This window comes from Drosophila sulfurigaster, chromosome 3 (assembly GCF_023558435.1).
Source record: "Drosophila sulfurigaster albostrigata strain 15112-1811.04 chromosome 3, ASM2355843v2, whole genome shotgun sequence".
NCBI classification, from domain to species: domain Eukaryota; kingdom Metazoa; phylum Arthropoda; class Insecta; order Diptera; family Drosophilidae; genus Drosophila; species Drosophila sulfurigaster.
This window is the reverse complement of record NC_084883.1, coordinates 31,630,433-31,641,260: the sequence shown is the minus strand read 5'-3', so window position 1 is coordinate 31,641,260 and position 10,828 is coordinate 31,630,433. Positions and strand designations below refer to the sequence as shown.

Here is a 10,828-nt window from a genome sequence, read left to right as displayed (position 1 = left end):
GTCGCACAAAACCAAAACAATACGCACTCAAGCAGCAGAAGCAGCAGCAGACTCTGGGCCTCTGCCTAACGGTAACACATTTGTTTCATGGCCTCTTCTACTTGGGCCGGTCAACAGACAACAAATGGGCAACTTGCAGACGCCGCTCGGGATGTTGTTCTAATTAAAAACGTAAAAAAAGATGTTCATTTCTTTTCATGAGTTGTTGGTATGTGTTTTATTTTGCTTTCTACGCATCTTTTACTAACTAAATCGTGCCTTGGACAGTTTTGTATTGTAACTCGTATAAATTCTTGTAACGTTTGTTTGTTTTTGTTTTTCTCTTTGATCGAAAGTCGCAACGGTATTACAATGGATTCGAAATCATAATTCGTGTACGGTCGGTCCCCTTGTGTATCAATCAATTTGCTTAGCTTTAGCATCTTTGTGCCATTGTTAACTATTTTTTCGAATGAATTACACAAAATGTCTGACGACTCCATTGTCAAATGTTGTTTCCAACTTAAATGACACATTAAATCATTAAATGATACTTTGCTTCACTGTTGTTAACAATGTTTTTTGGGTAAGCTGCCGCTATTAATACATCTCTCATAACATAACTAAAAAAAAAACCTGAAGAAGCTCATTTGTTTTGTGTTGTTTCACATAATTAAATCTAAATCTTAATTATAAACAGCCTATTGAGCTTTGGCCACTGGGAGAGGGATGGGATCGTTTTGAAGGCTCTTTAGTTGGCCTCCTCCTTGAGTTCTTTCTCGGCTCCGTTCTCTGCTCTGTCCATGCAGCTATCTTCGAACAGCGAACCCAGCTGACCAATGCGCTTGATCTGTTCCATTAGATCGGCTATTTCCGGTGTGCAGTTGCGGAACTTGCGCAGATACGAGAAGCCACGAAGCATCTCATTGTCCAGCACGCAGCTGTTGGTGTGATAAAATATAGAAATTAGTTTGATTACTAGAATTACGTAGATAAACTTACATCAATGCAGCCGCTGCAAAGTTGCCAGTTTTCTCAAGCTGTTCCAGCCAGTTGTTGATAATGGTTTTAATCATGGGATCTGTGGCTGGCAAATGAATCCTAGCATGGGCCAACGCCTCCTTGAAATACTCGTGCTTCAGCAGCAAGTTGATGGCTTCCGTTTGCATATCAACTGCTCCCAAATAGGTTGCAGCATGCACTATGAAGCCCTTCTCCTCCATTTGAGAAGCATAAGCCTTGCAGCACTTCTGCCAAAAACTAAAAGAAAACAAATCAAAATTAGCGAGAGAAGTTTTAAGATTTCTTTGAGCTTCTTAACTCACACATATGAGACGGCGGGCGCCAATGAAAGATGCCACTCGTTAAGCGTTTTGTTTTCGATATGTTGTTGCAACTCGTCGCGCACTTTAAAAGTGGAAACGGCCAGACAGAGCGGAGCAATGTCCTTGTTGTTGGATTGTTTTAGATTATTTACTGAAAATCGATTTGAAGTTATTTACACAAATCTAATAAAATAGACGCTCAACTTACATTCGGTGGCAATCAAGTCCTTGGCCATCACCTTGGTGCTGAACAGCTTGGACATTAACACGGACTTGTCGATCTTAGCAGCATCTTCGGTCAGCACAACGGCCAGCTTTTCCAGTGCAAACTTGTTAAGCTCCTTCTGGGTTAGACACAGACAAGTGCGGCTATGCTGCAAGATTTTTTAAAGAGTCAGTAAAGTGCTGTTGTAGCTTTTTTTACTGCTACTTACTGCCATAAAATTATCGGGATATGCTTGTGACTCCAGCTCCTTGGCTGTGCTCCGTTCAATCTGAGTTGCCTGCGTGCTCGTGCTTTTTGTGTCCAAGCTAAGCATTTGCATAGTATCACTCAGCACTTTCTCGGACTTCATTTCAGGCTCTTTCGTTGGTTGCTCCTGAGGAGCTGGATGCAATTGATTTTCAGCTTTCCGTTTCTCACGACGCAAACGTTTCTTTTGCGAAGCATTCAGCGAAGCACCTTGTGGCTGCGTCATCGATTTGCTGGCCCATTTGACTTTCAGAAGTGCGTCGCTCTTGCAGCAAATGTTCTTCTCATTCTTGGCCAAGGCATCCTTGATGCTGATCAGCTCCAGGGACAGAGCCTTGCCACCGCTCATGATAACACTCTCGTCGGCGGGCAAGAACATGCCGCACCACATGGGGCAGTGATAGCTGATAGTGAGCGGCGGCTCAGACAACTCTTTGAGATTCCACAAGCACACCTTGCCCTCAATGTGAAAGCTGAGCAGCAAATGCGGATCCATGTTGCTCCACTTGACCGAAGTTATGGAGGCCTTCGGATCACTGGCAGTCAACGTAAGCTGCTTTGTCCAACCGCGTTGCTCTGGCTGGAATTCCATAATATGCAAGAATTTGTCGTGACCCACGACAACAAATTGATTGCGCTGCAGCGGATTGAAGGAAATGTCGGTTATGTAGCGCGATAGCAGCGCAGCCTGACGCACACTAGTGTAGGCCAACTCGACATCCGGCTTGCGCTCGTACAGCTGAAGGAAGCCATCCTCTGTTCCGACGAAGAGGAAGGCATCTCGCACGCACAGATAACTAGGACGCTCGATGTTTTTAAAGATAATGGCATCTACAAAAAGAAAATAAAAATTAATAAACAAACTGTTTAGCACTATGTTAGCAACTGTAACCAGGGGCAACTTGTCAATAGTTGAAATAATAAGACACATTAATATCGCATAAATTGCGTTACATTCTCGAGTTTCTTTTTTATAAGCAGCGTTTTAAATTGCAGTTGAATCACTATGTCGCATCCCCATCAAAAGACTCTCAACGAGATTGGCCAACGCATCATGGCCAAGCTTAAGGAACGCGACATTGAGCCGGACGCAAAGTTTGTCAAGTTTTTGGTGCATCTCTTGGTGCGCGACATGCGACGTGGTCTGCTCAAGACTGACCTGCAAGATCCCAGCAAGTGCAAATTGAATCAATTCATTGGCGAAATTGTCGCTGGCTATTTGAATCCCAATGACACAACAATGGCCAATCTACGCATGTCGTGGATTATGAAGACGGGCTATGGCATTCAATTATCCTTTGTGCAAGAGCAATATGAATTGAAGTTTCAGCAGGAACTCAAACTGCTCATACACGACATTTTACAGTATCCGGAGACGAGTAGCAAACTGCAGCTGGATCAGCTATTTGCCAAAATGCAGGTCTTTATTGTGGCCAGCTATCATCTGGGTTCGCCCAAGAATCATGTGTTGCTGAAGCTAACGGCACAGGCTCTGAACAGTGTGATTGGACGCAGTGATCTGCAGAACTATGTGCTCAAGAAGAAGTATCACCGACAGGAGTATCTGCAGCGACTGGCGGCTACAGTGGCGGGCATTGTCATCTACAACAACGACGGACCCGACGGAGATCGCGAGAATGTGCGATACGGTGAGTTTGCTAGCACAAAATTAACTTAAATCTCATGCTAAGTGATATGGTGACAGTGATCAGTGATCTGGAGATGGCGCAGCGCAATACTTCGACCGTTTTTGAAAAGTTGCTGGAACGCATGGATAACATGAGTGGCAACTGTCAGCGCGCCATTAGCAAGCAATTGAAGTTCAGCAACCAGGACACGACGCTGCACTATCAAGTGCCGCTAGAGCAATTGCAGCGCATCAATCAATTTACAATCACATTCATAATGCTGCATCGTTGTCTGACGACGCTGAAGCTAAGCTATGAGCACACTGCGTATTTGATTGGTGTGGAAAAGGAACGCTATGACTGTGTGGTGGCCAAGATTAACGACACCTTGGCCATGCGTACGGCCATCGACTCCGAACTGGTCTTCGTAAGTAGTTTAAGGTTACTGTGATAACTTAATCTCAGATATTTTTCTTTGGCAGCCACACTTTGTGTACTTGTCCAAGGTGTGGAGCAATCTGAATCATTATTTCAATCACATAGTGGAGCTGAATAAGCTGTGCGATCAACTGGAGATGCAAGTGCCCAACTCAATGGACGAACGGGCATTGGAAATAATTGAGGAGATTCAAGTGATGGCGCATCGCCGCCAGAAGCCACATCAACGCAGCTACGATGAGTGCATGACCGCCTTGAATGAGTTCCGCACCGACGGCAATTTCTGCACTCTGGCGGAGGCGGACATCAAGGACTTCTGCGGGCTATCGCTGGCTGTGACAAATGGCCTGTTGCTGCCGGCAAAAGTGCAACGCAAGCTTTGCATGAATCTGGACATTAAGTTCGGCTTTCAAGATCAGACATATGCGCGCATTGGCGAAGTGAGCTTTGAGAGCTTCATTGCCGCCTTTAGGCAGGCAATCTTCAACAATGCCAATCTTTGTCTGCTCTTTAAGTTGGACGACATTCTGATTGCCAAGGAAATGCAGCCAAAAGCTGTGGAGCCACCGTTGAAAAAGGATTTTCAGGGTCAAACAGAATTGATGATTGAGAACGATTTGTCGCCATCGAACTGGATCAATGTGACATGGAATGCCTGGGACTATCATCGCGAGACCATTCACATGGCCGGCATACGCAAATGTCAGACACGCGATGCCCAAACTAAGGTCAGCTATGGCCAACGCAATGCTCAATCTCAGGCCTACAATACAAGGCACCATATGTGAAATTACACTTGGTACTTGCCTTTCTTCGGCTGGTTGGCAGTGTAGACGCCCAGCAAACGATTCACAATGAAATAGATGTAGTTATCCTGCCACGTCAGTGAATACACTTCCTTCTTGTACACGTTGCGAAATGTTGTCTTCACTCGCATGCTGTCCACGTCTATGATGCCCACCTGTAATGTGTGTATTCGTATTAATTCAATTTTCTTGATCAATAAATCTCAGTGAAAATGCTTACCACACCATCGTAGGTGCCAAAGGCCAACTGCAAGCAGTCGGGACTCCAAGCTAGCGAGTAAACAATGCTGTTTACATTCACGCTTTCAATGGGCGCGTACTGTGATCGTATTTTGGACAAATCAAATAGCGCTACACGCTTGTCCGAGCAGCCCAGGGCAATCCTGTATATAAAAAGACTCCTTTAGAGAATGTCATAATTACGAAAGAAGTGTGCTTCAATTTACTTGTTCATGTCATCGGGACACTCAGATATAGCGCGCACACCAAAGGCCAAAGTGCCATAGACAGCAGAGAGTAGTCCAGTCTTGGGATTTAAAATGCCCACACGACGATTCCTCATGCTCATCCAAATGCTGTTGCTGTTGGCAATTGGCGCAATTGTGACGATGTCCTGCACCGAGCTCTTGTTGACGTGATCTTTGTGCAGTTTATAGCGTTGCTGTTTGGGGTCAAAGTCAAGTGTCCAATAGACCAGCTGCTGGCGACACAGCGACACAATTATGTTGTCGTTCAGCCAATGTACTTCTTTCGCTTTGCCTGCAAAACAGAAACGATTTGTTAAATATTTGACACCCAGTTAAGGGAATCTTTCCCTTACTTGCGGCATTGTTGCCCTTGCTGTAAGTCTTGCCACAATGGCCGCCCGTTAGTGTGTTCCAAATCATAATAATATCGTTGTCGTTGATGGACACCAACAGTATATCGGGACGTGGCGCAGACTCGGCGGAGGCAACGCTAATCGTATCAATGGTCGCATCCTTTACAAACTTGTTGCTTGGCTGAGGCTTTGTTTGTGGTTTCAACACCTCCAGCGATTTGGGAGTCTCATGCACTTCTGCTTGATGATAGATATGATGCAGCACTTCACGCTTGGGCTTGGCAGCTTCACCGTCGACGATGACAGCATCATCGCTGGATGAACTGAACTGTATGACTTCCAAGCTGCCTTCGCTGGACTCACTAATTACTGTGTCGGTGTTGTCGCCCTTTTGCGAGATGGTGCTCTCGCTGCGTGGACCGCGCACTCCAGACTCTTGACAATCGGCTAGGGTGACCTCCACTTGTGGCTCATCAGCTGCATGCTCACGATGTGCTTTTATTTCGGCCTTCATGTTTCTACAGGCCTCCATGAAGTCCAGTTGTGTGTTGTCTATTGGTTTTTCGAGACCAACAAAATCATCAGAATACTGGGAGGACTTCTTGGCTGACGGACGAGCTGGTGCGCCGAACTCGCACTCCAGATGATCAGTGTTGTAGATGTCAAAGATATCGTCGGATTCAGCAGCCTTTGATTTACACAGCGGCGCTTTACCGGTTTGCTTTTTAGACTTTGACTGTTTAGCGCTGGGATTCGGTTTCATGCCTTTGCAGGCCTCTTCAAACTCGAGTGCTTCTTTGGCAGTTGGCTTCTCAAGTCCCACGAAATCGTCGCAATCGTTGGACGCTTTCTCGACGATTGGAGCTGCTGATGTGCTGCGCCATTGATCGCTGGATGTGTGCTGCTCCCTGGGGAAGGTCATTTCACGCCAGGCGAGGCCGCAGATACTCGACTGCTGGCATGTGAACTTATAGACGATGTTCATGTTACGCATATCGCAGACCATCACAAAACCAGAACTGGTGCCTAGTGCAAAGAGATTCTCGTTGTAGGGAGAGCAGCGTAGCACAGTCAACTGGTGGTTGCGCGGCGAGATAAATGTAGGACGACGACAATAGGTGTTGGATGCAACGCAGTATATGACCAAATCACTGGCGTCCATTGACAATATGTTGCCATTGCAAATATAGCCCATGAGCACTTTAATCATCGGATACATACGTACATCGCGCGCCTCATGTTGATGCTGGTGCGCCTTGTGTCCCATGATGGATTCACCTAGATCGCAATCCCAAACTTGGACACTTAAATCCTCGGCAACGATGGCGAATTGTTTGCTCGATGCATTGGATGATTCGCTGTGTTGCTTGCGACCCCATAAAGGACTCACATCGAGGGCGCTAACAGTTATGCGAGTTGACATTGTCTTTACTTCATCGGCAGCATCATTTTCATTTTGGGCGGGTGCCGCAATGTAATTGATGCATTTGAAGCCGGTGTAAAGAATGCCGCCATCGGGAGTTGCAACCGAGAGCGGTGTTTGCGAGCAAATCGGCGTCGGCACATTGTTATAAATTGCGACCGTATTCATCATGTTCACTTTTAGCAATCACCAGAAAAATAAAATGGAGAACTTGGCTTCCGCATCTGCTGGAATTTTCCTGTTCCGTTTCCTTTTTTCTCACTTATCCTTCTATTTAGGCGTGTGTCCACTGGTAGAATTTCAAAATAAGCTTTTTTACGTCGAAAAATACCAAAGCAAACCACACAACAGTTAAATTCTGGTTACACTTTGTACGTTATATTTTGGTATATTTCATTAATGTTTGGGACAAGAGGGACGTGTATTTACCATACATGCAAGTAAACGGAATTTTATTAATATGTATAATATAAATTTGACATGTAATCAGTTATACTATTAGCAAACTTAACTAGCAATACTGTCTATTATTATACTATTTCATTTATTTATTATTTGATTTTGAATGAAATTGATGTCCCAATGTGTGCAATCAAATACCAAAATATACAATCTTTGACTTTCCTAATATTTCTAAGTGGTCACACTATTTCAAGATTTTTAGTTCATAGTGAATGGCAATTCGCAAAAATATACGCAATTTGTTGGTAAATATTTATAAAAACAAGATTTGATATTGATAAAGCACTGTTTTTAATGAATAATGGACGCCAAACGTGAGAGAAAGTCATCCTTGGTATGTAAACAATAAAAACCTTTACAAAAACGTATCGAAAATTATTTATCTAGGCACATTAACAATTTTCATTGTTCACAGGCACCACTTTCGCCGTGTCCAATTCCCGATATTACGGACGATGAACTCGTCACGATTTCTGTGCGAGATCTGAACAGGACTCTGAAGATGCGTGGCCTGAATCGTGAGGAAATTGTGCGTATGAAGCAGAGGCGACGCACGCTGAAGAATCGTGGCTATGCTGCAAGTTGTCGAATTAAACGGATCGAACAAAAGGATGAGCTGGAAACGAAAAAATCGTATGAATGGACTGAGTTGGAGCAAATGCATGAGGACAATGAGCAAATACGCCTGGATGTGAACAACTGGAAAAACAAATATAAGGCATTGTTGCAATTTGCCATACAAAACGATATTCCAATTCCAAGTGAGTTGGAGGGCTGCTGATATGCTGATGAGTATGGTGGCGCAATTGATCCAATCACATTCCAGTTCCAGTTGCAAAATTCAATCAAAATCAAAACACACCTGTCACCATAGTACAATAGCTGGAATTTGAGTTGTAATAATCTGTCATCATCACTTTGTCACCCACTTGACTTTTAACTTTAATAAACTTTGTATACGAGAACAACCAAGTCGCACCCTGTACAATTGCCTGCGACACCCTGTGAACTTTAGCCAATTGACAGCGCATGAATGTGAATGTCAAAATAATTTGGAAACAGCTGTTATATATTTAATGTTATGTATTCACTTACTAAGTCGCATCAAAAGCTGATTGTATATGTATATATGTATGTGTGTGCATATATGTGGTAGCCGTGCAACTTGATTTTGTATATATACAAGGAATTCCAGAAGGTCCCACCCGCGCATTCCCAGAGTAGCTGCCACAAAGCCATGCCGTCATGGCATTTCGTCGCTTTGGTAGATCCTTGCTGTTCAGTTTGCCGCTGGGCATCACGTTCCTTGACTGCGTTGGCTATGTGGCCCGCGTTGATGGTAAGTACAAAGCAGCAAAGTATCAACTACGTTTTCATTCATAATTTTACGCATAGGCACTTCCATGCAACCCGCTTTAAATCCCGTCGCTGAGGAGCGAGATTATGTATTCCTGCTGCGATGGGGCATCCACAATAGTCCGGTGGAACGTGGCGACATCATATCATTGATCTCTCCCAAGGATCCGGCGCAAAAGATCATTAAACGTGTGGTGGGCATGCAGGGCGATGTGGTCTCCACTCTAGGCTATAAACACGAGATTGTACGTGTGCCCGATGGACATTGTTGGGTTGAGGGCGATCACACGGGCCATTCGCTCGACAGCAACACATTCGGTCCCGTTGCCTTGGGGCTGATGTCGGCCAGAGCTGTGGCTATTGTTTGGCCGCCGGAACGTTGGAGTTTATTGAAGACCGAGCTGCCCAGGCGACGACGTCCTATTCAGGTGGCCAAGGCGAGCTACTACAACTGATCGCCCAGTAGACTGAGTGCTGTTATTGTGCACATATACATGCATATATATATATATTTATATACGTATATGCATGTGTGTGCGTATTCCTACAACATACATATATTTTAATATCTTAAAACACAGAAAGCAGATACCATGTTCAAAATTGTAAATGCCGTTGATATAAAGTAGACATTGTTTTAACGAATCTGTCTATTATTTATAAATACGTAATGATTTCTTTAATATTTCAACGCGCAATACTGTTAATTGATCTCTTTGCTGAGCTTAGAAGCAAACTTTAACAAACATTTCCACCAGTACTTATCAAAGACAATGCATCGGTTTAAACTGTCTAGAATTTCAATAGTTCTTTATTGTATCTTATTTTTAGCTGTGTAGCCAAACTCGTGCAGCACCGCCAGCGTCTCTTTGATCGCTACGCCGGCACGCACTACCTCATAGCGACCCGGCGTGACCAAATCGATCACAGTGGAAGCCAGTCGCCGCTCCTCGCTCAGTCCAATACGGCCAGCATTAAATACAGCGCCTAGATGCGGCCACAGCGTTTGGAACTCACTGATCTGCAGACTGCTGGGTGCGCTGGATCGATTGGCGCTGGTCAAGGCGAGTGGTTGCTCGTGCCACTTGGCGCACAGTTCGCGAATAAATTTAAAATCCGGGATGCGTATGCCGATCTTGCTGGTGCTGGGATTCAAGAATCGATTGCTAAGCTGCGGCGTACGCTCAATCACAATGGTCAGTGGCCCCGGAAGCAAGCGAGTTAGCAGCTCGTCACTCAAGTGGCTGGCGTGACCAAAGCGACGCAGTGCAGCTATATTGTTGACACAAATGGCCACGGGTTTGTGCTCATCGCGTCCCTTGATCTCGTACATTTGTTGAATAGCTTCCTCGTTGTTGGCATCACAGGCCAAGCCATAAACTGTATCTGTGGGTAACGCAATAACTTTGCCCTGATGCAGGCATTGTTCGGCCAGCCTTAACGCGTCCACCGATTCCACTGGACAGATTACTGGCGCCGTTGCTGGGGTGTCTTGTTGTTTAGGTTTCATGGTAGATTGGGCGCAAAGGCGTCTGAGGATTACGGTTTGTAGATAGCGCATTAGTATTTCTAATCGCGCCAGTTGTGACCACACTGATGATTGCAGCACTTGTAGAATGTGGTCATCGGCTCATCAGCTGAGCGTGTTTGAATCTGCATGAAGTAGGCACGTTTATGCGAGCACGCCGGGCACTCGGCGTCCGTTGAGTCAACGTTCTCCCAGGCCGCAATGCCACCCAACACGTGGTCAACTTCCTGTCAAGAAAAATAAAAGTGCAACAATTACACAAAATTGTATCACATTTTTTTTAACGCAAATTACCTTGAGGCGTGGAAATGTTTTGGTGGATATCTTGCGATTGATTTTCGATATATACGGGCAAGTGTTACAAGTGAATCTGTGGCTTGAGGTATCCTCTTCAATAATCAAAATATTGCCGCACGACGGACAAAAAAACAACATCGCGAATGCGAGCAGCGTGGGAATTTCTGTTTGCTTTAACACTGTGTGACCATAAGTTATCATTCGAAAATATACTTTTATACTAAAATACCGCAATAAACGGCTACTTCGTTACAGTACATAATACATCGATAACATAACGCAGCTCTGTTTATT

General features: G+C 44.7%; 6 protein-coding genes across 6 annotated transcripts; 3 read left to right on the top strand and 3 right to left on the bottom strand.

Moving 5' to 3' along the window:
* Nucleotides 1-188: 188 nt before the first annotated feature.
* Nucleotides 189-7,175, bottom strand: LOC133840873 (protein rigor mortis). The gene is made up of 9 exons (XM_062273003.1): nucleotides 5,469-7,175; nucleotides 5,095-5,407; nucleotides 4,869-5,031; nucleotides 4,650-4,803; nucleotides 1,739-2,607; nucleotides 1,513-1,678; nucleotides 1,305-1,455; nucleotides 982-1,239; nucleotides 189-920 (listed from the first exon to the last, which is right to left on the bottom strand). The coding sequence occupies exons 1-9, from the start codon at nucleotides 7,060-7,062 to the stop codon at nucleotides 731-733; spliced, it is 3,858 nt and encodes a 1,285-aa protein (XP_062128987.1). The 5' UTR covers nucleotides 7,063-7,175; the 3' UTR covers nucleotides 189-730.
* Nucleotides 2,668-4,867, top strand: LOC133840874 (cilia- and flagella-associated protein 206). Its single transcript, XM_062273004.1, has 3 exons — nucleotides 2,668-3,425; nucleotides 3,482-3,831; nucleotides 3,887-4,867. The coding sequence occupies exons 1-3, from the start codon at nucleotides 2,783-2,785 to the stop codon at nucleotides 4,628-4,630; spliced, it is 1,737 nt and encodes a 578-aa protein (XP_062128988.1). The 5' UTR covers nucleotides 2,668-2,782; the 3' UTR covers nucleotides 4,631-4,867.
* Nucleotides 7,176-7,530: 355 nt separating the features above from the next.
* LOC133845897 (transcription factor MafG) lies at nucleotides 7,531-8,325 on the top strand. Its single transcript, XM_062280532.1, has 2 exons — nucleotides 7,531-7,687; nucleotides 7,769-8,325. Exons 1-2 carry the CDS (start codon nucleotides 7,655-7,657, stop codon nucleotides 8,132-8,134), a joined length of 399 nt encoding a protein of 132 aa, XP_062136516.1. The 5' UTR covers nucleotides 7,531-7,654; the 3' UTR covers nucleotides 8,135-8,325.
* Nucleotides 8,326-8,411: 86 nt separating this feature from the next.
* LOC133845893 (mitochondrial inner membrane protease subunit 2) lies at nucleotides 8,412-9,376 on the top strand. Its single transcript, XM_062280528.1, has 2 exons — nucleotides 8,412-8,692; nucleotides 8,749-9,376. The coding sequence occupies exons 1-2, from the start codon at nucleotides 8,599-8,601 to the stop codon at nucleotides 9,162-9,164; spliced, it is 510 nt and encodes a 169-aa protein (XP_062136512.1). The 5' UTR covers nucleotides 8,412-8,598; the 3' UTR covers nucleotides 9,165-9,376.
* A 115-nt stretch (nucleotides 9,377-9,491) lies between these two features.
* Nucleotides 9,492-10,270, bottom strand: LOC133845891 (threonylcarbamoyl-AMP synthase). The gene has a single exon (XM_062280525.1). It carries the CDS (start codon nucleotides 10,268-10,270, stop codon nucleotides 9,521-9,523), a length of 750 nt encoding a protein of 249 aa, XP_062136509.1. The 3' UTR covers nucleotides 9,492-9,520.
* An 8-nt stretch (nucleotides 10,271-10,278) lies between these two features.
* LOC133845898 (DNA-directed RNA polymerase III subunit RPC10) lies at nucleotides 10,279-10,726 on the bottom strand. Its single transcript, XM_062280533.1, has 2 exons — nucleotides 10,532-10,726; nucleotides 10,279-10,464 (listed from the first exon to the last, which is right to left on the bottom strand). The coding sequence occupies exons 1-2, from the start codon at nucleotides 10,670-10,672 to the stop codon at nucleotides 10,279-10,281; spliced, it is 327 nt and encodes a 108-aa protein (XP_062136517.1). The 5' UTR covers nucleotides 10,673-10,726.
* Nucleotides 10,727-10,828: the final 102 nt, after the last annotated feature.

Bases quoted from the DNA above. Each gene is read 5' to 3' on its own strand.
- LOC133840874 (XM_062273004.1), top strand. From the start codon at position 2,783: ATGTCGCATCCCCATCAAAAGACTCTCAACGAGATTGGCCAACGCATC. The intron at 3,426-3,481 runs GTGAGTTTGCTA...ATATGGTGACAG, and splicing joins TCGCGAGAATGTGCGATACG to TGATCAGTGATCTGGAGATG. The intron at 3,832-3,886 runs GTAAGTAGTTTA...TTTCTTTGGCAG, and splicing joins TCGACTCCGAACTGGTCTTC to CCACACTTTGTGTACTTGTC.
- LOC133840873 (XM_062273003.1), bottom strand. From the start codon at position 7,062: ATGATGAATACGGTCGCAATTTATAACAATGTGCCGACGCCGATTTGC. The intron at 1,240-1,304 runs GTGAGTTAAGAA...GTTTTCTTTTAG, and splicing joins GCGCCCGCCGTCTCATATGT to TTTTTGGCAGAAGTGCTGCA. The intron at 921-981 runs GTAAGTTTATCT...TCACACCAACAG, and splicing joins TTTGCAGCGGCTGCATTGAT to CTGCGTGCTGGACAATGAGA.
- LOC133845897 (XM_062280532.1), top strand. From the start codon at position 7,655: ATGGACGCCAAACGTGAGAGAAAGTCATCCTTG. The intron at 7,688-7,768 runs GTATGTAAACAA...CATTGTTCACAG, and splicing joins GTGAGAGAAAGTCATCCTTG to GCACCACTTTCGCCGTGTCC.
- LOC133845893 (XM_062280528.1), top strand. From the start codon at position 8,599: ATGGCATTTCGTCGCTTTGGTAGATCCTTGCTGTTCAGTTTGCCGCTG. The intron at 8,693-8,748 runs GTAAGTACAAAG...TTTTACGCATAG, and splicing joins CTATGTGGCCCGCGTTGATG to GCACTTCCATGCAACCCGCT.
- LOC133845891 (XM_062280525.1), bottom strand. From the start codon at position 10,270: ATGCGCTATCTACAAACCGTAATCCTCAGACGCCTTTGCGCCCAATCT.
- LOC133845898 (XM_062280533.1), bottom strand. From the start codon at position 10,672: ATGTTGTTTTTTTGTCCGTCGTGCGGCAATATTTTGATTATTGAAGAG. The intron at 10,465-10,531 runs GTAATTTGCGTT...TTTTCTTGACAG, and splicing joins AAACATTTCCACGCCTCAAG to GAAGTTGACCACGTGTTGGG.